This window comes from Cervus elaphus, chromosome 12 (assembly GCF_910594005.1).
Source record: "Cervus elaphus chromosome 12, mCerEla1.1, whole genome shotgun sequence".
Classification (NCBI taxonomy): domain Eukaryota; kingdom Metazoa; phylum Chordata; class Mammalia; order Artiodactyla; family Cervidae; genus Cervus; species Cervus elaphus.
In genome coordinates this window covers 39,362,656-39,387,781 of record NC_057826.1, presented here as the reverse complement: position 1 = coordinate 39,387,781, position 25,126 = coordinate 39,362,656, and the positions used below count along the sequence as shown (strand labels likewise).

Below are 25,126 nucleotides of genomic sequence, written 5' to 3'. Positions count from 1 at the left end.
AGCATTTACAAAGTAGGCTAAAGGGTAAATAAAATATCTAAAATTTCTTCTTAAATGAACATTTCTATCTGATGGATGCCCTTCTGGTCACAGTTTAACAGTTCTTCAGTTTATCACTAGGACATCACAATGTGCAACAGAAATAATATTCTATGAGGGCATATCAAGGAAATAATTATATACAAAAATTAGTAAGCAGTTATTTTCCAAATTTTTCAAAATTTGAGTCACTGTAGGATCTATAACTCTCTCTTAGGTATGTTCTACCTGCTAGAGTCTCAAAGTTTTAAATATACTTATATCACAGTGGGGAGAAATCCCTTGAATGTATATTTATTGCATGAATAACAAAGGTCCGATAGCAAATTCTTAAGTAGAATCCATTTCCATTCCTTGCTGTTATGCGGAAGCTGAAAAATCTTTGTCCCATATAAACTAGGAAACTCGGAATCTACACAATTAATTCAGTGCTTGTCCTCCAGCAAGTTATTTAACCTTTCCTGGATACTGCCAATGAGGTTAAATCCAATGGGTTTTCTAAAAATCTTACTTTGAAGTAGTTTACTCTAAGGCAAAATCATTTTTCTGTTTGCCGTCTTCGTCCTCTAACATGGCAAAGCAAAACCTGGTTTCACTCTTTAATAAATGCCTCCTTTGTAAGGCCAAACAGCAATTATAAAGTTAACTTATCATCAAAGTGTGGAACAGCACTTCAGTGCGAGGATTTGTAGGAACTTCATAGCTGTGAGCTATAACAGTGGGCTGGCAGACTCCTGGCTGGTGCACGTTCTTGGGACCAAAGTCTTGAAGACTCAAAGTTTTATGATTGCTGCCTGAAACCAGTTTTTTCCTCCATGCTTTGAATTAATTTGTTTGTTCACACTCCATTACCATAAATGATGACCCACAACCTTTAATAAATGCATTTTAAATTACATAGCTTTAGGGAATGATTATTTATTTACCGAGAGTTTTACCTGTGTGTTAAGTATTCAAAAAGGTAAAGGAAAGAAAGAAAGAAAGAAAGACCATTTGATAAGAGACTTTCCCCCCTCCAATACTGATAAACTAGTAAAGATTCAATCACGTGTCGTTTCAGTAAATTGCTACTGGATTTTTCTAGATGATTAAAAATTGGATTATTTTATTTAGTATAAAATATGTGATTTTTTTTCAGACCTCCAAAAAATGACAAATGGCTTTCTAGCTATTATCAAAGAAGAAAAATCAGTATATATACTTTTAGTACTTATTAAATGTTTTTCAGTGTGCATTTTACTTTTAAATAAAACTTAAAATAAAAATTATCTGGTATAAAAATTACCATGACCATCATTAAGAATCATTTTTTGAGTTTGTACTCATTATAAGCAATGTGCTAGACTTTGTCTGCATATAAACCCTAATATTTACAAGCATCCTGCAAAATCAGTTGATATTACATAACTTGTGGGCAAAAGCAGAAGGGGGGTGGTAGAAGATAAGCTGCTTGGATAGCATCACCAACTCAGTGGATGTAAGTTTGAGCAAACTCAGGGAGACAGTGGAGGACAGAGGAGCCTGGTGTGCTATAGTTCAGGGGTCTCAAAGAGTCAGACACGACTTAGCGACAGAATGGCAACAACTTGTACAGGACTGCAAGTAAGGGATGAAGTAATTTTTCTCTACTTTTAACCAGAGTTTTCAGAAATCTGTAATTCATGGCCACTAGTGTAGGCATTTAGCTCTTTACTACACAGAAAATGAAAAGGATTTCTTTACTATGATATCAAATCATTGGGATTACAAATTCTGTCAATATCTATCACTCCTGGAGTTCTATTAAGACAGAGACTTAAAATAACGTCTTTCAAGCCTATTTTTCATTTTACCTACTAGGACAAGCTTGTCGTGTAATTTTTTTTTCCAGCTTGGAAGCTATAATCAGGATTTGCACAAAATCCAACTGATTTCTGACTAAGTATGTTCTGCCATTTAGTATGAATATACTGTTCCTACACGGCTTTTAAAAGCAAGATTAGGGATCAAAAAATATCTCTTAACTTATACTATGTCAGTTACTTTCTACTTTTAAATTATTTAAGTAAACACTAAGAGTTATTTTTTTGCATACAAAATCAGTGACATGTCTGAGTATTATTATATAATATTTGTTCTAGTGATCATTTATATCTGTGATTTGAAGAACTACCATAAAGCTGTCAAGGACCACAAGAAGGTGACAGCATATTTACTTTACACTGCAAGTCTTCATCTTTTATTTGGGAGGTGGGGGAAAGCAGGGAGAATAGCAGAATCAAATTCACTAGCAAAGAAGAAATGAATTGAAGAAGGCCCGCATTGTTAACCACTCCAGTACTCTTGCCTGGAAAATCCCATGGATGGAGGAGCCTGGTAGGCTGCAGTCCATGGGGTCGCTAAGAGTCAGACACAACCGAGCGACTTCACTTTCACTTTCCTGCATTGGAGAAGGAAATGGCAACCCACTCCAGTGTTCTTGCCTGGAGAATCCCAGGGACGGGGGAGCCTGGTGGGCTGCCGTCTATGGGGTCGCACAGAGTCGGACACGACTGAAGCGACTTAGCAGCAGCAGCAGCAGACTGTTAAAGTCTGAAGGACAGCACAGAAGAACGCGTGGAACAGGTGCTCACAAGTGCAGCAACACTAGAATGGCCCTGGCTGTGAGAATGTGCCCATTGTAGATTTGCTGGTTATATTCAGATGCTGCTCCCAATTTGGTTATGTGCATAGTTCTGCATGATTAAATCAAACTGAAGTGCCCTAGATGAGGGTCTTCCCCAGTGGCTTAGTGATAAAGAATTGACCTGCAATGCAGGAGACACAGGAGATGTGGGTTTGATCCCTGGGTTGAGAAGATCCCCTGGAGGAGGAAATGGCAACCCACTCCAGTATTCTTGTCTGGAGAATCCCATGGCCAGAGAAGCCTGGCGGGCTTCTGTCCATAGGGTTGCATATCGTCAGACAGGACTGAAGCGACTGAGCACCTTAGATAAGGATCAAGTTCACAAAAAGAATAACTATACTGGTTCAGAATGATTATTCAGGGCATTGAGACTAAATCTAGTTTTTAATGTATTTAATTTGCCATTCTTTCATATCTGAGGAAAAATACTACAAGTTAAAGACCTTAGTCTCATCTTTTCAAAAATAATATGATATTTCAGACAGTCATCAAAACTGTCAAATGCAGCTATGACATTTCTCCTGTTCAGTCATTCAGATAGTTTTCTAACAACAGTGCCCTCAGAACTTTTCTCCCCTTATATAAATATTTATGTAAACTGTGGCTTTGGAAATTGTAAATCAGCCACTTTCCTCTCTATGGAATATCAGTCCTAAGAACACTGTGAATTTACACCATTTCCTTTTTAATAGGGGCTCTCCTGGTAGCTCAGCCTGTAAAGAATTTGCCTGCAATGCAGGCGACCTTGGTTCAATTTCTGGGTTGGGAAGATCCCCTGGAGAACAGACAGACTACCCACTCCTGTGGCTCAGACAGTAAAGAATCCATCTGCAATGTGGGAGACCTGGATTCAGTCCCTGGGTTGAGAAGATCCCCTGGAGGAGGGCATGGCAACCTACTCCAGTATTCTTGCCTGGAGAATCCCAGGAGTTAAAATTTTCATTTCTTTTGTTGTAAGTTGGGGAAGGGAGTGAGAATATTTAAATTTTGATCACAATTTTAACAAAGTATGCAGCTTTAAAAATTATCATGTGTAATGAGGTAGGGTACAGTGGAATAAAATTTCAAGTCTGCTCATTTTACTTCTTCAGGATAAATCAAAACCTCTTTATAAGGTTCTAACTTTCTCTTTCTGCCCTTCCCATGTCTCAGAAACTCTTTGTGCCCCTTCTTTCAACCTTCTTTTCCCTCTTTTCCTTCTCCCTTTTCTTTCTTCTCCTTTCCCCTTCTCTCACATAGAAAAGGAAAATGACACATTAGTCTGACTGGAGCTTCAAATTGCCTGGCTTCTCAGCAGCTTTTCTTGGGCCTGCCATTTTGTCCGAAACCGCTACATTGCTAATGTCTTTTGATTAAAGCACCAAATATCCCAGATTAAACCTAAATCTTATGTCTATAAATAAAGCAACCACTTAGCAGAGTGTTGGTGATACAGCACAAGTAAGGTCCGGTGGGGAGAGGTGTAAAGATACAGGGCACAGCTCTTTCTCTGGATGTCGCTCAATCTCCTGAGTTAGGACCTAGGGTTCGGAATCCTGAGCAGCCAAGGGGAATTGGTTATGGAGAGGGATTTTCCTGAGGAAAGAAAGATGAGCAGAAACTAAAGGGAGCTTTTCACCTCTATTAGAATCGTATTAGCAGTAATCCTAGAATCCCTGGAGTGGGCAATCATTTAATTTAAAAATGGTTGAATGAAAGAATGAATATGAAAAGAATTGTTCCAGCCATTTTTTCCCCCATACCTTAAACTCTAGGCAAAGGTAGAGTGCATTTAGATGTGAGACAACTAATTATTCTTCATAGTAATTAATTATATCACATAAAGAGTGCTCTTCATTCCAAACTATGTTCCAGATGAGCAGGAAAATAAAGTGCATCAATATATTTTAGAACAAGTTACGGAAGAAGAAATCTACTAAGCTTACAAATGCTTTGCTAAAGATTAGAAAAAGTGCTGCCTCATGCTTCTAACAGCTTGGCCATATTCCATAAATAATGAAAAGTTTAGCCACTTCTGCTGCTTCTGTAGTAAAATTTAATTTAGTTACTTTTATATGCTTAAGTGCCTTCAGGAACTTTGGGCAAGGTTTTGAAGAGGAAAGGATAAAATGCTGAATCTTATACATCTCTTCTCTCTTTTTAAAGAATATAAAAAATACCCATGTGCTCTAAAGTCTATTTGCACAGTATTAACTACAGCAAGCACCAGTGATTTCTCTTCTTTTTACAACTGTTGTGGAGCCATTAATACCAATGTGAAACCAGCTTAGTATTCAGATTGACATGCTTAACCAAGTGTGAATTGAATAGACAATAACTGTAAACAAGACCCCACATATTGCCTAACTTTCAGAATTCATTTTTTAGTTCTCTTTCCCAGCTAGTAAACATTTGTGAAGCACTTTTTGTGTATCTTCTGTTTATCGGGAACTAGGAACAGTTGTGTGAGTAAGATGGACAGTTTGCCATTGGACACGTTTACAGTTATAAGGTTCGTATGGAGTAGGGAATCACCTGAAGGAATAAGGAGGATACTTGTCTGTACCCTCAAGCTTACCTTCGCGAGTTGCTCGTGAATGTCCAGCAGGCTGGGTCGGTTGACCTTGGGCCCGCTAACACTGCCGGTGTTGCGATAGTACTCAATCTTGGGCACAGCATCCACCGTGTTGTGGCCAAAGGTTTGTAGGTAGTATGTGTTTGTGTGAGAATCGTAAGCATGAAAACTGGCATCTGTTTTAGCCGTTTCTCCGGTTTGGAGGAAATTGTCGTAGCACTCCTGATTCCCAGGCCTAAAGCTGATTCTGAATCTGTTCTGGCCTTCATCCCCAAAAGAGGTTTCCTCATAGTGTGGAGGGTCAGCGTTGTCATTCACAGCAGCCCTGCTCTCGTGGCTCTCATTTACGACATTAACTTGGAAGCGACTGGTATTACTAGGCGTGGAATCCAGAAATACATTGGAGGAGTTGTTCAGTGACATCTTCCAAATAGATTTTTCACTAAACTGACTACTTTATGGTTGTTTTAAAAATGTGTAGATTTGCTCTTCAAAACAAACACTAACATGCTACATTAGGGAGCTCTTGACTTTTGTTCTAGAACAATGCAACAAATAAGATTCTTGATATATTGTCTCCTATACAATCTTCAGAATGTTCTTCAAAGCTGTCATTAAAAGAGAAAATTAATCTTGTTCCAGGTAATATAAAGACATTTAAGTATGGTTGAGGTATGAGGGAACAGTTTTCTTTCATAAGACATACAACTTTAAATTCATTTCCTTAAAAATGACCTGTCTAGGAACCTGGTAGCTCAGACAGTAAAAAATCTGCCTGCAAGTCTCTGCAGGAGATTTGGGTTCGATCCCTGGGTAGGGAAGGTCCCCTGGAGAAGGGAGTGACTACCCACTCTAGTACTCTTGCCTAGAGAATTCCGTGGACAGAGGAGCCTAGTGGGATACAGTACCTGGGGTCGCAAAGAGTCAGACACGACTGAGTGACTAACACCTACACTTAGGAACCTTAGTTACCTAAGCAATTAAATCCTGTAATAAATAACTGGGGACGTGCTTCAGCAAACAGAATTTCCAATGGAGTCATTAAAATGCTACCTGCATTTCTAGTATTTGCTTGTACTCAATGCAGGTGGATTCAATATGACTTTAGAAAAGATGAAACTCTACCAAACAAATTGAGTGAAGGCTAGTGAGAATATTCTCAGCCTGAAACACAGTACATTGACAGTACTAAATGTGAAAATTGGAAAGTATGTTATGATTGATATTAACACATATTACATCATGAGTAAATTTCTAAAATATTTTTAGAACTTCTAAAGAAAAGTTATTGTCGGGTTATAAAAATATATCCTGTCAAGATGTCTCTGTGAGTTCTTGGATCTTTTACTAGTCTTCAAAATATTTCACTTGTTCATACATTTGTTTTTTAACAAATGTGATTATGGAATCTTTAAAAAACAGGAGTATTCAGGGTAAGGAAATACATCTTAGTCCTTAATAAAATTATATGCTATATTTAGGCAGAATAATCAAGCTCTACTGATTCCCTTTAATGAAATATTCTCAATTTTTGAGAGGGTTTTTATTTGACTGTGAGATAGATAGACTACATAATCATTTTCACAATCCATGATATAATCCCATTTTAGAATGTTCTTTCATTAGAATATTACCTTTATTGATATCTTAAAATTTGGCTTTTCAAAGAAAATTCAACAAAGATAGATAAATACAAAAAACAAACAAATAAAAATCTTGCTTCTCCCCAGCAGATGTTTCTTTGAATTAAAGAAAAAAAAAATCTCAGCTTCAACTCCAAATAATCATTCCTGGGGAAATAATAAGTGAAGCTATTACCTCTTTAGTTTTTATGGAACTTCTCACTTCATAGCCCTTGACATCCTCCCCTTTACTCCACTCCTCAGAATCCACTTTACAGCATAATTTTAAGTATAATTTTTACCCTGCCCAGAAATGTTTAACTTACCACCTGGGAGCCTTCTTCTCAGGAATGATAGCCTTCAGCATCACCCAGACATATATGAACCACTTAGCCCTCCCTCCCCCCTCCCCCACCACCCCCAAAATTAGGCTTCTTCTTATTGGCTAAAATCTTCCTTGAAAAAGATGACGAAGCACTGATTGGCCTGAAATAATACCACCCAGCCATTAGCACAGAAGAACCTTGAGTTCTACATCAACTTGTAACCAGGAGTAAACCATTAATCCCTTTGGACAGGAAGACAAATAGTTTCTTTAATTCATAAGGGGAGTTGAATTGCTCAACAGCAATCATCCAACAAAATATGAACCCTGCTTCAGTTGTTTGAGGTTAAATAAATAGAATCTCGTATTCTCGTTTCACATGATTCCTAGTGACCTCCTATTGTTGAGGATTTGCAGCAAAATATAGGCCTCCAGAGATAATTTCTACACTTTGCAACTAGAAAATGGTATTGAGATTATTTTATCTTGCTTATGGTAGATATTACCTTGATTCTTCTCTGCATGGGAAATGAGCAGATGGAGAGTATGATCAATGGTTTATTGACAATTATTTCTACTTAGTGGGAAAACTCTTTTAAGCAGGAATCAAACTACAGGTAAGTTTTTCAGTGGCACTGCTAAGTGACCTTTTGACCTCTACCTGGCAAAACATTTCTTTTTCTTTTTTTTTTTAAATCAAAACTGGGTTTTGAGTTTTGTTGCAGAAAAGGTTTTGCCCAAATCTGTGAGGTGGTGGTTAGTAAGACAGCACAAACAGTTCCTCCATGCAGTTTCTGTCACTGGTTTTCGATCAGGATGATTGAAGGAGTCCTCCTCATGTTTTATTAGAAACGACTCAAGTGATTGCCGGTTGTCTGAGCAGCACAGTTGTGGTGTGGTACAGAGAGTAGGAGCAAGTCTCTGAAGACAGTGTGCTTGATTTACATCCTGGTCCTGCCCCTTCCTATCTATGTGAACTCTGGCAAGTTAGTCAGCCTCCTTGTGCCTTAACTTTCTCATCTGTAAAGTGCAGTTGTGAACAATACTGTACTGTAGACTTATTGTTAAATACATAAGTTTGTGTAAAGCATTAATGTGCTAATTTCAGAAAACACCAGTTTGCACTTGGTATTTTCTTTTACTATTTTTATAATATTTACAATTCACTGATGACTTTTGCAGTCACATTCAAGGGTCTGAGGTGAATCATTAGAGGTTGGGATAGGTACTATGTCTGTTAAAATAGGAGGCATGGTAGGTAAACAGATATCAGATTGTACAAAGGGGTCTACAGGTACCTATGTAAAATGCCTTAGAGGCTCTTAGATAAATGTCATGTTAATAAGTCAGGCTAATGTCATGAGACTGTTACAGAAATTGAGACAGAATTACATGGAAGATAAAGACCTATAACTCATTTTGCTCTTAAAGGCCACTGGTGCAAGGCATTTATCTGTTCAGCAAAGGGTTCTGACTTCCCAAATAATAGACAAAGGGAGTAGTTGCATTTCAGACTCAGCTGAGTGGAGCCAGCTGTTTAGATCAGCTAAGATGAGGCTGGGACCTGAAATAAGTCCTATTCACTCACCCTGGACAGGAGCTATGAACTTACCTGCAGTATTTCTGCCACCTCTAGCCTCCCTTTTCTTCAACTGTTCCCTCAACTCTGACCCTCTTTGAGGGGCCCATCCATTTATTCCTCAACCTTTTTCCTCTACCAAAGACTAAGACTGCCTCTGATAGCCACCAATTTCCTTTTTTCTTGCTGACTGACTACTTGACTACAGTGTAGTGTGAATTGGTTTTGGTTTTAGTCTTACATCAACTAGACACTTTCACTCGAAGTATTTTCTCTCTAACTGTGAAATGAGAGTCTTTGTTCTCCATTAAGGGGATTCAGACATTCTGGAGCAGATGGGAGATGGTTTAGGGGATATGGGTGAAATTATACCATCCATAAAGCCAACCTGGAAAGGCCTTTCAGACAGGTGGTAAGGTAACAGGGGAAAATTGTTTAGAGGTCCTTTCTGTCTTTTCTCTTGTCCTCCTTTCCAGGGCTCTTGGGAATTGACATCTAGGGGATAATCTCACTATGACATTGAACATCTATTCCTAAAAGGATTAGAATTTCATGAAATTTCCATGTGCTCCATGCTGTAACTATCCTTTATATCACTTTGTATTGTTTTTGGCTCTGAAAATACAGATTCTAACATTTCCTTCTCATATCCTTTCCCCCGACAAAAGGCACAAAATAGTCTAAGGCACAAAATAGCCCTGAATGAATGCTGTGAATGAAGACACTTTTGGTAAAAAGAATTTCTCTTTAGTAGAATTAGAAATAATATAAAGCTAAGGCAGATTTGATAATATCTGAAAAGCTTATGGGTATTGAATATTCAGAAACAATGCTCATACTTTACAAAGTTTTTTATCTTTGGTTTTTGGAGTCTTTTTTCTTTTTGAAATAAAGATCTGTCCTATGTTAACATAATAAACATAAACTCTAGTCACTAAAATGAAAGGTCTTGTTGGGTGTCTTCCTTGGGAGACAAATGGAGTATCTGGTACTTGGGGACATGTCTTAGTGAGTACTTCAAAAGACTGGGTCACTAAGGAGATGACTAGCATCATGGACATTTATAGCTTTCAGTGTGTCCAGCGGACTTGGCTCAATGACCTGTTCTGGATTAAATTACTAACTGGCTACAAGGTACACTCCAGTACATACTGGGGTTCAAAGAGTCTCTTAAGGTGTGAGTTTGGTTCAGAAAATCTATAGCCAACACAGATGTATTCTAAATCTACTAGGAGATGAAAAGTGTCAGGGATTCTCAGTGAAAAAGCTGATTTTGGAGCGCCATAGACCTAGGCAATAATCATATTATAAAATATGCAAGAAGTGTTGTGGACAGTGTATGTACAGCATGATATTTATAAACAATGACTATAACTCCTAGGATAGTTTAATTTCTAATACAATCACTCCATTGCTTGGTGACCTTTGAAAGTTACTTAATCTCTCTCAGCTTCAGTTCCTCATCTGAAAAATTGAAATAATAAAATGGAAATAGTAGTACCAAACTCAAAGGACTAATGAGAGTTATCAAGTTGCATAATAAATTGAAAGCACTTAATTTAGTCATTACTTTCAGTACATATTAATCTTTTTTTTTTTTGGTGTGTTTGGCAAGTCTGTATTCTCAAGTGACACAAATATTTTTGCATTATTTATCTCCTGGTGCATTCCTCCATTCATTTATAATAGATAGTCAGAATTTTGTAGTTGGAAATAATTTAAAATTATGTAATTTTATTTTCTTAATTTATCAAACAAAGAGAATGAATACCGGGGAGGTTGAATAATTTAACACCTAACCATTGCTTCTTAAGGTTTGATAATCTCTTTAACAATTACCAAGGATAATAAATAATGATAGCAAGGTATATTTAAACAGTGTTTTCTGGTTTCAAATTACTTTCCCACTCATTATAAGTCATTTGGTCCTCCCAGCTTTCCTGCAAAACATGTAGGATAGTTTTCTTTATCCTTGTTTTACAGCTGTGGAACTTAAGTTCCCATTAGATAACTTTTTAGGTCATAATACTTGTTCTTGGCTAGACAAATATTAGAATTCAAATCTCAGAGTTCAGGCTCCTAAACTGAAAAACTTTTCATGACATCTTAAGTCTTTATTCATCTCAGTTCCCTGGGTTTCCAGGTATATTTGTAGAGCCTGTGGCTACTTGTAAGGTTGTATGACCGTTGTTGACCTATGGCTATTATTAGGAAATACATATTCTGTTTATTCTTTGGAGTGAAGGGCCCTTATCTTTGACACCTAATTCTCTAAAGCAAGGGAGCCACAGTGAGTATGGAGAGGGTGTTTGGGTGCTGCATAGGATCAGATGCAGGGCTCAGATGTCTGGTGGCTCAGACAGTAAAGCGTCTGCCTGCAATGTGGGAGACCTGGATTCCATCCCTGGGTTGGGAAGATCCCCTGGAGAAGGAAACGGCAACCCACTTCAGTACCCTTGCCTGGAAAATTCCATGGATGGAGGGGCCTATTAGCCGACAGCCCATGGGATCAAAAAAAGTCAGAAATGACTGAGCAACTTCACTTACTTACTTACTTATTCATTAGAAAACAGCCTGAGGACAGAGGACAGTGAAAAATCCCAACAGCAGTTTATCACTTACATGGAGAAATTAACCACACACATTTATTGAATTTAGTGAATGATATTAGCTTCTTCCAGCACACTGAAGGAAATTACAATTGTGTCCATCAAGTGTTCCAGCAGTATAACCCTAAAAACTGTAAAGCTGGAACATTCAGGCAAGTGCATATTCAAATGTCCCTTTATCAAACTCTTCTACTTCATCTTCCCATGTAGAGGAAGGCATGCTACTATATGGGTCTAACAGGATTTTGAAGCATCTGATAATAAGAAGTCCCAAGAAGATACACAAAATCCCAACAAAAGCGAAGCCAGTTTTCTGCTCCAGAGTCAATGAGAAAGCTGACACTTCGTTGACACTCATCTTAGCTGAAGTGTTGCCACAGTAGGTACTACTCATAATTCACTGTCACATCATTTTGGGTCTTCCGAATTCCTGCTGAAGTCACCTCTTGGCCTAGATACAAAATTGGACTCACTTTAGTTTTATCCATATAAAGCATTAGACAGGTAATTTTCAAAATAAAAATGTGGTATTTTTCAAACTCTCTTGACTTAACTCACAAAAGATATTTGAAAATATCATCAGATATGGATCAGGATCAAATTAGCATTGGAGATGCTACTTTTATTGTAGTAATTACAGAATTGCCTTCATGGACACATAAAACTATACCTGTATACACTAAATATAAAATCAAGTATAAAGGGGAATAGTCAAATTATTAACTCTGAAAGCTTTTGATTCATTCATTGTGAGATGGTTGTCATTACTTCTTTGACCCAAGTTGTCATCTAATTTTCATTTCATTTTTGTGTGTATCAATAAAGCCATAAAAAATTATAGGTATAAGCTGATCAAGCTCTCTAAAGTCCATGCTTTAAGGTCTATCTCCAATGCCATTTTTTCTGATAGATTATGATCCTTTTAAATAGGTGTAATATCTTCATTCTTTTTTACCCCCTTAGCTTTTAGACTTATATTCTTATAGTTTCTTTCCCACTACCACTTCATACACTAAATGCTAATTTTTTAAAGAGAGAAATTGTGTTTTAAAAATTATGTTAAAAAGAGCAATACCCAACATAATGGCTTGCAAGTTACAAAGCCTCAGTAGCCATGGATGATTAATCATCTCCCCAACTCCTCCATTAGCTCTCACACCCTAATTAGACATAAAATCCAGGTTAAACAGCATGCTTTCTATGAAATTCAGCTGCAAGTGAAGCTCCCCAGACTCCTTGCCAACCAGATTCCCATTCTCTCTAAGCTCCTACTATACTGAGATTCTAAAACTACAGCTACAGCAAAAGTGTTCAGAATTTGTGTGATGAATTGAAGCAAAATAGACCTTTCCATTTGCTGTCTTAAAGTTAATTAAATTAATCAATTAAGATTAGTTAATTAAATCAAATGGTTACTAACCCATAGCTGCCCTTCTTGAGAGGATTTTAACCAAAAGCTTGTCATCCAATAACTGAAAATGATAGGCTGCTAGGTTTTTCTCTTTTTTGTTACTTCTTTTGATAATTTTCAAAATTTTGTTTATTTAAATGACTGACCCTTCAGGGTTTTTTGGATTGAATTTTCAGAAAACAACTGAGGCAGAACAAGAAATGGGAGGTAGGGAGTGGAAAAAATGAGTAATTATTAAGAACAAGACTTACAGCGTTCAAACTTGTTCACACACTTATGCAATAATTAATATCAAACAGTATTTATTTTATAATGATTTGCATTACAAAATAGCTCTGTCTTCAAATCTTAAGTGTCAGAAATAGTCAATAGATTCTGGGATATGCTGGTTATTAGGCTTTTCTGTTCAACAGAAGGAAAAATATGTTTCAACCATATTTATGGAATTTCTTTCTACCAAATCATTTTTCTGCCTTAATAAGTATAGTATAGTGAATATATTTTAAGAAGATTTCAGATCACTTAAATGGTCTTCTCTGAAGATTGAACTCTTTTTATACTATTTATCTTATAGAAGGTAGGGGAGACTGAACTGAATATCTATGACCTTGGTATTAACTAGAACTTTTTTTCTGACCAAATTTTTAATTTTATTGCTTTGTCAATTAAAGGTCATCTGTTGAGATTCATACATCCTCTGGTTCATTAATTTAATGGGTGGACAAACTGAAAAGAAGTCTGTTTCTACATGGAGATGCTGGATCAATCATTTGGCTGATTCAGTCAAGTAACTAATTGAATTATTTCTTCACTAGAGTCCTGACCTTGCTAGATTATACCATTTGACTATCTCCTGGGACACTGGGTAAGAGGAGGCAATAAATGTGGTTTGCTGCTGGGCTTAGTAAACGCACTTCCTTCAATGAAGGGCTTGTTGCCCAGCACCAGAGAGTGCTACCAGCAGGTAATCTTCAGCTGGCAGTTCCTCTCCTTGATAGCAGACAGCTGCCTCACCCCAGGTCACTTTGCTTCCAACAGCAGACAACTAATAATAATTGATTAATGTGAGAATATAAGGGCCTGGCCGTCTTGGCTTAAAGGGTCACAATTCTGAAGAACCATTCTAGCTCTAGATTTCATTAAGGGATAAGCTGAGGCTGTTGTTGTTTAATTATAGCTCAGATCCTGCCCATTCCTGCTTAACTCCCCACTTTTCCACAGGTATTGAGCCCAAGGGCACTACTTAGTAAGCATTTTGCACATTAATCTCTGTCTCAAAGTCTGGTTTCTGAGAAACCTAACCTGAAACACTTGGTCTCACAAAAGTTAAAACATCTGAGCAATTTTAATGATCTGTACATTTTTCAGCTAGTTCATCTGGCCACCATGCAGAAACAGCCTAAACTGAGTGTAGTTATGATGTTAACTAGATTTATTTATGTGTTTTTAAAAATCATTAAGATGCCAAATTGACTTTCTTATTTGAAAGTTTACTACTCACATGGATTATTAGGGAAATAGCATCGACATGATTTAGTTGGTACAAATAGCATGGCAATAGAGTTAATACTCTCCCGTGATATCTTTTTTGGGGAAGCTGGTGAGATATGCCTGGATAATATTATTTTTATGTAGATTTATAGTTCACTGAAGTATCCTAATAAAAATTGTGTTCTGTAATCATAGAGACTGCTCTCTAATATAGTATCACAAAGGTCTAACTCTATCTACATCCTCTTCAGTGTTTTTTGAACAGTAGCTTGAAGACATTGAAGTGATGATTATTAAATTTGACACAAAGCTGGGCAGAAAACTATAAGTTAACTTATAGAATCAATATTCAAGGCAATTTTGATGACTGGAATTCTGGATGGAAACCTGAACATAAAATTTAATAGAAAAAAATTTAATAAATACCCTTCTAAAGTCCCATATTTAAGTGAGAGGGAGAGAGATACATGAAATTTAGATTGGGGACACTTGACTGGGAAGTTCATGTGAACATATGTTTTGTTAATATCTGAAAAGGAAGAACTTGGACCTCTATATTCATCTTAAAATTCTACCTTACACCAAAGATGAAAACAAAATACAAGCTAAGGAGAACACCTCAAAGGGCAGTATTCAAATACTGAAAAAAAAAGTCTGACCATTGCTGCAGGCGTGTTCACACAAACAAATAAGTTAAAAGTTAAGCAATTGCCTAACAGCATGTTCAGAAAATAGATACTCTTGGGAATTTAAGCCATATATGTAGTAGCTAAAATATCAGTATTTTCCGGCCTAAATTTTTCAAGTATTTGCCTAACTTGTCTTATTTCAACACCAAATCTAATGTTTTTGAGAATATACTAGTAAGTATGCTGAGCTTTGCACCTTTCAGTCAATTATAGAGTATAAAATGATCTAAAAGTAATCAAATATTATTAAAAATCAGTAGAAGTCTTCAGATACAGCGCTGATTTGTTTTTAATTAATAAGGTATCCAAAAATCACTCAACTGTGGATAAAAAATACATTTCTTTCACTTTCTCTAATCCCTGGAACTGAAGCAAAAAAAAAAAAAAATTAGCAGGTTCTGTAAAACAGACATGTTAATGCCTACCTCAAAGGGAAAACATCATCTTAATATCCTGTTTATAGGGAAATAGAAAATGAAAGAAATATGGGAGAAGTTTAGATCATGAAGCTATAAAGCTGTAAATAACAAACACTTATGAGAAAAAAAATTTTGAGAATAAAGAAGTGAATTTTTATAAAAAGAGCAGAATGTAAAGTTATGTGGTAAAACTTATTTTAGATATACTGTGCCACCAAAAAATGGGTAAAATTATCAACACTGTACAGTTCAAATATCAGAGTCTATGTGTGTTATGATTAGCATATTTCAGTATATTTCTATAATATTTCTGCAAATGATAAAATATTGCCTCAAGCCTTATTGACTAGAATAAATGTTGAGGTATTTTAGAAATGAGAAAATTAGTTGAAAGCACATCATTCCTTTCATGGCAATTTTCCTAAGTTCTGATGAGTCATGGGATTGGGCCAAGGGTATACCTGTAGTTATCAGTAGGCCCAAATCTCACTGAATTGTTTTGTTGCAGGTAACAACAAGCTAACATGTCTTTCTATGACCAGCCATGCAAATAATACTATTGTGAGTAGTCAAGGAAAGATAACAGTATTTTTACACTTGATTCATGAATGTTATGTGTGATGTTTTTTCTTCTGTGAAATAAGTTTACTGACTGGAGATATAAAAATTCACTTTTAATTCAATTTTATAGTCATTTAATCACCCAACAACGTGCAACTGCAGAAACCAAAATTGAAAAAGCATGTGCCCATTAATAAAAGAATCTCCCATATCTTATTTCAATCAACAGGTTTTCTCCCCTCCTGTTTACTCATCTATTAATGATATTCCAAACAATAAATCTAAACTAATAACTATTATAGTGGAATATAGTGTTCTAGGTAAAAAGTATTTTGATACTGGTCATTAGATATAATCATCTCTAATGCTAATGATATGAACATTCATAATTTAATGAAATGAGACATACAGGAAAACCCATGCTTAAAAAATAATGAATTCTCCCAAATACACATATATACACACCCCTTCAAATAACAAGATTATTAATCCCATTAAAAGAGGGAAGAGAAGCCTTACTGAGACCACATCTGCAAAGAGTTTGTTGATAATTTGGAATGGAATATGTTGGAGTCAAAAAAAACCTTAAATTACAAACCCAGATATCTTCATGATGAAGTGCATTCATTTCAGGCCTTCCCAGGGATCCAAAACCTTGAGACATGCTAGAATCAACCTCCCCCCAACCTTTCAGATTTCAACCTTAAGAGAATTTCTCTTTTAAGAGAATCTTTGAATGGCTCTTCAAGGACTCTGACATTTCTTTTTTCTTTTCTCCCCAAAGCACTGGAAACCTGGTCCAAAAATTCTCAAAATTCTCTCACTAGAGAAACCTAGACTGTCAATACCATTCTGCTGTGTTTGCCTCCAGTTCTCTTTGGACATATTAAATTGAAGAAATAGAAACCACCTACAAAACATTATGGAAGAATCATCAGCAAGCTGACTGGACACACAACACATTCACTTTTTTTTTTTTTCCCCTTTTCTTTTTGTCAGCTGCAGCAACAGAAACAAAGGGCTCTTTCTCCTTTAGAATTTGAACTCGGCAGACCTGCAGACTCCTTCCTTCCTCCCCTCTCCCCACCTCCTCTCCTGCTCTCTAGCTTCAGAAATAAAAGAAAAGCAGATATGCTACTTCTCGTCTGGACCTGCATTGGAATGCTGTCAGTTAATGCGGAGGGTAGGGGGAGAAAGTTACTTCGCAGGCAGAGATGTCTCACCTTCCATGCTTGTTGCCATGGAGATGAAATCCAGCGAGTAGATCTAAGGGTTGGCACGTTTGTCTGTTTTCGCTGATCGGTTCAATAACAATGTAAAAGGCGTGTCCTGGGGACCTCCGTGGAGTCACAGTACCGCGGTTAGCGCTTTCCTGGCCTACGTGTGTAAATATATCTGTCTGTGATGGACAGAAGACGTGGGCGCCCGCGAAGTACGTGTGCGCGCGCGAGTAAATTTGCAGGAAAATAATGCACGGATTTCTTCGATGTGGCAGTGTGTAAATATTTGCGCGCGCGCGTGTGCGTTTGCGAGGGCGTCTGACCGTTTGTGTACGTGAGAGAGAGAAGAGGTGGGAAGTGAAGGGGGAAGGAAATCGGCTACTGCAGCAACAGGCTCTGTCTAGTCCTCAGCTCTTAAAAAAACAAAAAAAGACAGGGGCTCATTCTCACTCATATCACACTTTGCAGGTTAGCAATCCTTCATCACCAAGAATGCTTTCTAAGACAGTGGGGGTTTTCCTTAATTTAGTATTAAAAATCCTTGTTTTCCTCTCCTCTCTGCATTAGTAGCTGTGCTGCGGGCATTTTACTCTGCCCGGTGACCTCAGCCTCAGTCGAGAGGTAGGCACTACATTCTTACGTCTTTTCATCCTATAAAGGGAAGACGTGAGTGAAGGGTGTATGGGTTTAACTGGGAACTGCATATGTCATCCGGAGTTATTTTTCCCTACCCTTCGCCTTTCCTAAGCAAACCCAATAGAATCCTGTTTTCTTAGGAGTACGTGCCTAGGCGCTGTCCGTAGTGCTGAAACACTGCGTTGCTGCTGCTAAGTCACTTCAGTCGTGTCCGACTCTGTGCGACCCCATAGACGGCAGCCCACTAGGCTCCTCCGTCCCCAGGATTCTCCAGGCAAGAACATTGCGTAGTACAAGCTATTAATAGAAGACATAAAGGGAGGAACCCTTAGATAAAGCCCACATAAAGCAGAGAGGCTCATTTTGTAAAGAGCATTGAATGTATATAAATCAAACCTAAACAGCATTGAAAGCAAAACAAACGAGGCAACAAACAAAACCCCTCTCCCTTCATCCTTATTTAGGGCTCTTCCCATTCTCCAAGCTCAGTTATAAGGCCCCAATTCTATTTATCTTTGGATAATATATTCGGGGGCTTCGCTGATGGCTGAGCTGGGAATATCCCCAGCTGGATAAGGGCATGGCAACCCACTCCAGTATTCTTGCCCAGAGAATTTCATGGACAGAGGAGCCTGGTGGGCTATGGTCCATGGGGCACAAACACTTGCACGTGACCGAGTGACTAACACAACAACACATTATATTCAGAACCTACAAGTTGCAAGTATTTGTAGATTCCTTAAAAACTAAATTATTGACCTAATGAACTATAAACTATTCAGTGACTGGGAAAAGTGTGGTGCAGAGTTGGGTCATTATTCATGTAAAAAAAAGCTGAAAACAAGTGTGTTCTAATTAAAAATAAAGTGAAGACAAATTTCATGTTCATTTAGACTATTTACTAAACTAGAAAATTCCATGGTCTTAACAAAAAAGTTTAATGTGTAACTGTGAGTTCATACAAAACTACACTAAAAAATTTAAGTCTCTTTCATTTGAAACTACTCAATGCCCTATAACACAGGCCCACCAAGGAGGAGAGTGGAAGAAGTATCTACTTCCAGGAACATGTTCATTGCCATGGTTTTACTGACTCATTTTTTAAAGCTTGCTAAAGGCCACATCATTTTTTTGTATTATATGGTATAGCAGGGCTTCTTGAAATTTAATGTGCATATGAATCCCCCAGGGATCTTGTTAAAATGCAGATTCTCATTCAGTAAGTGTGAGATTGGGTTTCAGATTCTGAATTTCTACCAACATCTCAGGTGATGCCATAGGTTGCTAGTCTCAGGACTACACTTCTGGTAGCAAGGTTCTAGAGATAGTATATTCTGGCCATGCAGTCACTCATAGAGTATGGAAAAGGAGGTCATTTTCTTTCCACAGTTTTTCTATGTATGTTTCTAGATTATTGCAATAATATTCTATTCAAAAAAGTTCAGAGATTAACCATTTTGTTTGCACAATATTAACAAATTTTATGAATTTATCACTTGATTGACTTTGACATTGTATAGACACATGTTACAGTTTACTCAATTCTCTATTTCCATACTATGATCTACAATCACCCATTCTCTTTGCAAGTCAAGCTTAAGAAAACAGAAGCAAGTTATATGACTCTACTACTGATGTTTGGGGCTCACTGCAAGAATTTGTTACCATGATTGGAGACTTCGACTTGTCATTTTATGACTTTCAATCTGGTTCCATAGTGAACGCTCATGATACTGATTTGTAAAATCTGGACATTACAGATCTAATTTTCACTCATTTTAGAAAGTAGAAGAGAGCCATTGTTTCATAGACGATTTGAGTGAAATTTGATCTGTCATATCATTGACATAGTATACTTATGCTTGGATTTTGAAGGTTCCTCTGAATGATTTTCTGTTTTTTTTTTTTAAATTCATAACTACATCAGTTGTGCAGTGCTTTCAGTTAATGCTTTTGAATTGATGCCAAAGGAAAGCTTTGACTATAAATTAGGTTCCTTGCTATTAGTTGGTACATGACCTTGACCTTTTTCAAGCTGTGTGAACAGTGGTGATGTTTTGAAAAGTCTGCAAAATGGCTCATTCTGGAAAGCATAAAAGGATTAAATATCAATTATGTTCCACATCCTTTGCCAAGGGCTGGGATACAAATGAGATATTTTGCAAAACAACATAGCAGGTTCTATGAAGTTCTATGGAAGTACAGAAATTAATAATTTATGTTTTATTCTCCATTACCAAAGAAGTGATGAATAGCAAAATATACAATCCAGAATAGCTATATTTCAGGTCCTTGCCAATGTTTGTTGCCCAATTTTTATTTAAAAATTGTTGAAAGATAGGAAATAAATGAATGCTTTTCTAAAACACACATGGTTAACTGTACTTCTGGATTGTCTCTGATTTATTTTCAGAGCAATCCAAATTATTAGAAAGGTAAATATGTGGATGAAATTGTTTAGATCTCCTTCCAAAAGAATTACCTTTACTATGCTTTGACTTTACACTTTCAGTGTATATACAAGTACTCCACATAAAGCAATCTTCAGCTTATACAATCTACTCTATGCTTGCTATGAGGTTGTTACTAAAGATTTGCCAAACACATTCTGTACTATTTCTTATATGACATACCTCTGAAAGCATTTCTTTCAAGACCAGTTTCATGAATTGATCTCTCATACCCCTCTTAAATCATCTCAAGGTAAGTGGTGTGTCCTCTTCTTATATACAATGTATATCATGTAGCTGATCACACGTGCCTTTTCCTTTAGTTACCAAGGATGTCAGGGTCAAATTAACAGCTAAAAATGAGTAACTGTATAAGACCTTAAGGCTTTTATATTTATGTCCTTTCTTTATTGACTACTGTTCTTTTCTTTGCTCAGATGTTGATGTATTATTTTCTTTCAATTATCTGTTTTAATGTGTGTCTGCATCCAAATGTTCTTATGGAATCAGAAATGGAATAAACAAACTAAAAAGTAAGTAAATAAGTAAATTTATTTCTCTACTTTTTGGCAAAAAATGTTGAGTATACTAAAGATACTAAAATATAGAAAAATTATTAGCTAGTTAGCTATGAAGAGAAAAATCTAATTTATTATGCTTGTTAAGCTAGTAGGAGAAAATTTCTCTTTAACTATAGATCAGCTTTATTTCAAAACACATTGTTTCCCCATTTCTTCTTCTATTCACTAAATGGTGTCCTTTGTATGACTAGGACTTATTCTTATGTCAGAGAGCAGATTTATTAATTATCTATCTTGTCAGAAGATGTGGTAACTGTAGAAATGTAAAGAATATGACATCCCCACTCTAATGAATATATTTGAGAATGAAGGTGTCACTAAGGAACTGAAAGCAAAAATTTTCTCTAACAAGCCAGCTCAGGATTCTTTTCAGAGGAGAATTTTGTTGCTATGAATTCTTGTCACCCTGGTTCCAGCTGACTTCTTACTCTCAAGTTTTCTATAGTGGGATCCTCTCTTGATCTTATTAGGTCAACACGTTACCTTCAGCTTTTCATGGAAATCTATATCTTGTCTGGCTTGAGTTTGTTTATTCTTTCTGAGTTAGAACGTTTGAAAGTAGCTCTGCTTTTTTTTTAAAATGTTGCCATTTATTCAAATATTGGATACTACAACTTTCAAATGCAAAACTTTAAAAAATGTATTGAAGACAAATGTAAATTACCTTTTTGTTATAAATGTTAAACATCAACCCAATGCTTATTTAGCTTTAGATGGTATTAGATAATTAATTATGTCCAAAAGTCATCTATTTTTTAAAAATACATTCTTAGTTGGATTGTCATTTTTAGGTACCTATGGCTTATTTTCTACATAAAGAGTTTCAATCTTTTTGGAGGGTTAAGAATGGTTTTGAAATTTCAATAGAAAATCTATGCCCTTATACACTTGCAGATAATTTTGCTCACAATTCGTGGCATTCATGGACTCTTGGAAGTCCATTTTTATAAATCCCAAAGTAATACAAGGAGTGATTTTTAAATTTCTGCTATAAATAAATGGTCTGTGGTCTCATTCTCAGTTTTGCTAAGTACTGATTGTCTTAAATTCCTGTATTTTTTAAACTGCCCTATTAATTTTCTATTTTCCTTCCTTTGAGTTCTTCCTCCAGGTCATCTTGCCGTCTGATCTCTAGAGAGTAGCCAATGCTGAATATGCTGAAATAGGATTAGAGAGTATTGTAATAGGATGATTAAATTTGATTAGAAAACAACTGTGGGATTTTTGTCAACAGTGAAGAAATTATCTAAGTAAGTGGAATCATAAGTGAATTGAGCATGATGATACTTCAGTGTAGATAATGATCTAATGCTGGTCTATTTAATGAGTCCCATTGAAAATGAGATGGCATGTTTTGCTGGTAAACTTTTCTGCAAAGAAAAATGCACTAAATGTGTCAGTTCAGAGTGAACTTTTTAAATGAAGTTTCATTTAACTGGTTTCAATTTTACTGCCCATAAGCCTTAAATCATTTCATTTAAACTGCACTTCAAGTCTTTTCTATATTTACTGTTGACTCTTAACGAATATGATAAGGTACCTTGGGCACAATCTCCGTGAATGTGTGATCCATAACCACAGTATAATGTTTAATTGGCTCAAGTTATCTTACTGGTTTAAAGAAATAGAGAAATAGAATCAGTTTGCTCTGCTACAGTCTATGTTTCTGTAATATGCATCAATTAATTGACAAATAGGGATGCCAAAAGAATGTGAAAATCAATTGGTTTATACAAGATTTTCCCTTAAACATAAGTGTTTTGACTACTTGGCAAAGGAATTTAATGCTAAATCTATTAACACAGCTAATGCAATAAGCTTGAAGGAAAGCAGTCCTATACACACTACCCATTCACTCCTCCTCCTTCCTCTTTGCTCAGTTCAGCCACATGCTCTGTCTTGAACAGGCAGAGTGATTTCCTGATCTTTGTGCGTTTGCCCTTGTTTTCATAATTTACCCTTTCCTTATACTTTTTCATCATTTTCTCTTAGCTAAAAAAATTTTGGTGAAGTTCTAGATACATTGTCATGTATATTTTAGCTTGTATTTTTAACTGTGCTCATATTTTCACTAGGTTTGTAAATGTTTTGTAGTGTTTTTGTGAAGTTGTATGAGTTTTACATTGATTTTTCTCCAACATGACATTTTTTCCCTAAATTTTGCCAATTATTTTTTCACTGAATAAACTTTATTTTGTAGATTAGTTTTAGGATTATATAAAAATCAAGCAGAAAGTACTGAAAGTTCCTCTATATCTCTTTTGCCCTTCCTCCACAATTTCATCTGGTATTAACATCTTGCATTAGTGTGGGACATTTACTACAGTTGGTGAACCAATAGTGACACGTTATTACTAACTAAGGTCCATAGTTTACATCAGAGCTAACTCTTTGTGTTGTGCAGTTCTATATGTTTCACCAAATGCATGTCATGTATCCAGCATTATAGTATCTTAAAAAAAAAATAGTTTCATTTCTCTAAATACTCCTTGAGCTCCATTTACTCATTCTTCCCCTTTCCCTAACCCACCAGGTTAACCCCTGAAAACCATTGTCTCTATCACTTTGTCTCCAGAATGTGTGTATGGAGTCATACAGACTCTGTTACCTTTTTCAGGCTGGCTTTTTCATTTAACAATAAGCATTTAAGTTTCTTTCATGATGTTTCACGGCTTGGTAGCTCATTTCTTTTTATCACTTAATAACATTCCATTGGATGGATATACCATAGTTTGTTTAGCCATTCACCTATTGAAGGACATCTTAGTTGCTTCCACTTTTTGGAAATTGAAAGTAAAGGTATTTTAAACATCACTTGCATGTGTTTGTATGCACATAAATTTTCAACTCATGTTGGTAAATAACTAAGAGTGTGATTTCTGGATTGTATGGTAAGGGCATGTTTAGCTTTGTAAAAAGCGAACAGGCTGTCTTTCAAAGTAGCTGTATCATTTTATATTTCCACCAGCAATAAAGTAGAATTCCTGTTGCTTGACATTCCTCATCAGCATTTGGTATTGTCAGTGTTTTGGATTTTAGCATCCTAATGGCTATGCAGTGATATCTACTGCCATTTTCATTTTCAACTCTCTTATGACAAAAGATGTTGAATATCTTATGCTGATTTTCCATTTGTATATCTTCTTTGATGAGATGTCTGTTCAGAGAGTTTCCGACTTTTTAATTTGGTAGTTTGTTTTCTTATCATTGAGTTTTAAGAGCTCTTTGTATAGTTTGGAAATATGGCCTTTACTAGATACATGTTTTGCAAAGATTTTATCCTTGTCTGAGTCTGTCTTTTTGTTTTCTTAAGTTGCCAGGTATTTTTAGGAATGGTTTTATAGAACATGAGTTTTTGTTTTCAGAAATGCATGAAACACTTGTATACTTGATATCAGATTTGTAAAACCAAGATAGCCAAACTGAACTGACACCTTTCATAAGCAAAGCTAAACTGAATGAGAATTTAGTAAGACTGAAAAAGCCTACGATACTACGTAAAAGTTGGTATAAAATAAGTTGAAGCTAGTGGCTATATATAAAACAATACTTAAAACTATGAAGATTTTAAGGAGAAAGTATAAAGCTAATGGTTTGAGAATTAACTTAAATATTTTTTACATAGTATTCTCTATACACAGTAGTTCTTATATAACTATCCCAAGACTTTAGATGATGCTCAAAGCAATAAACATTTGGGAAGAATAAGGTCTGAGTTTTCAGAAAGGTTTTGGACAGAACGTCTATCCTGGGACTGTCAGAACATTTTTCCTCACAGTACTACCATGCATCCTTAGTAATCTGAAGGACACTCTGGGGAATTCACAATTGAGATTTGTTAATGGAGCAAAAAGTATAACATAAATTACAAGTTTCTTTTTTTAAATACACTTAGATTTATTTAGAGGTGCAGGAATTTCTATCTCTAATGGACACAATGAATGAATGAACAAATAAGTATAGTCATTCTCTCCTTTGTTTTGGGATATCTCAGAACATATACTAAATAGCTTAGACACTGTGCCAAATATTATTTATTGATACTCAGTATTATCCTCACCCTTCTAAGCTCCCTTGTACGAGACATTTCTCAGACTCTGCTAATTCTAACCTAAATTCTACCTACGAGAAGCTCAGGTATAAAATTTAAAGGGAGGGATAGAGAAACCACTAGTCTCAGCAACAGTAACCTTGTAGGTATCAGCAAATGGCAGATGAGATGTTATACCAGCAGCTTCAGGGCATAAGGAAGTTCTGAGACTTACCTGTTGCTAC

At 36.2% G+C, this 25,126-nt stretch overlaps 2 protein-coding genes across 5 annotated transcripts in view; both read right to left on the bottom strand.

Moving 5' to 3' along the window:
* The window catches only part of SLC12A1 (solute carrier family 12 member 1), an 88,498-nt gene extending 81,249 nt beyond the window's left edge, over positions 1 to 7,249 (bottom strand). For 2 of the 4 annotated variants that reach the window (XM_043920874.1, XM_043920873.1), the window contains exons 1-2: positions 6,893 to 6,909; positions 5,262 to 5,866 (exon numbers count right to left, since the gene is read on the bottom strand). In XM_043920874.1, coding sequence (XP_043776809.1) covers positions 5,262 to 5,681 — 420 coding nt within the window. In that variant the 5' untranslated portion in view covers positions 5,682 to 5,866; positions 6,893 to 6,909. Of the gene's footprint in view, positions 1 to 5,261; positions 5,867 to 6,892; positions 6,910 to 7,206 lie in introns of those variants that run through there. The other 2 variants (XM_043920871.1, XM_043920875.1) reach the window with 2 other exon arrangements.
* Positions 7,250 to 11,332: 4,083 nt separating this feature from the next.
* CTXN2 (cortexin 2) lies at positions 11,333 to 17,465 on the bottom strand. Its single transcript, XM_043920997.1, has 2 exons — positions 17,188 to 17,465; positions 11,333 to 11,844 (listed from the first exon to the last, which is right to left on the bottom strand). Exon 2 carries the CDS (start codon positions 11,785 to 11,787, stop codon positions 11,542 to 11,544), a length of 246 nt encoding a protein of 81 aa, XP_043776932.1. The 5' UTR covers positions 11,788 to 11,844; positions 17,188 to 17,465; the 3' UTR covers positions 11,333 to 11,541.
* Positions 17,466 to 25,126: the final 7,661 nt, after the last annotated feature.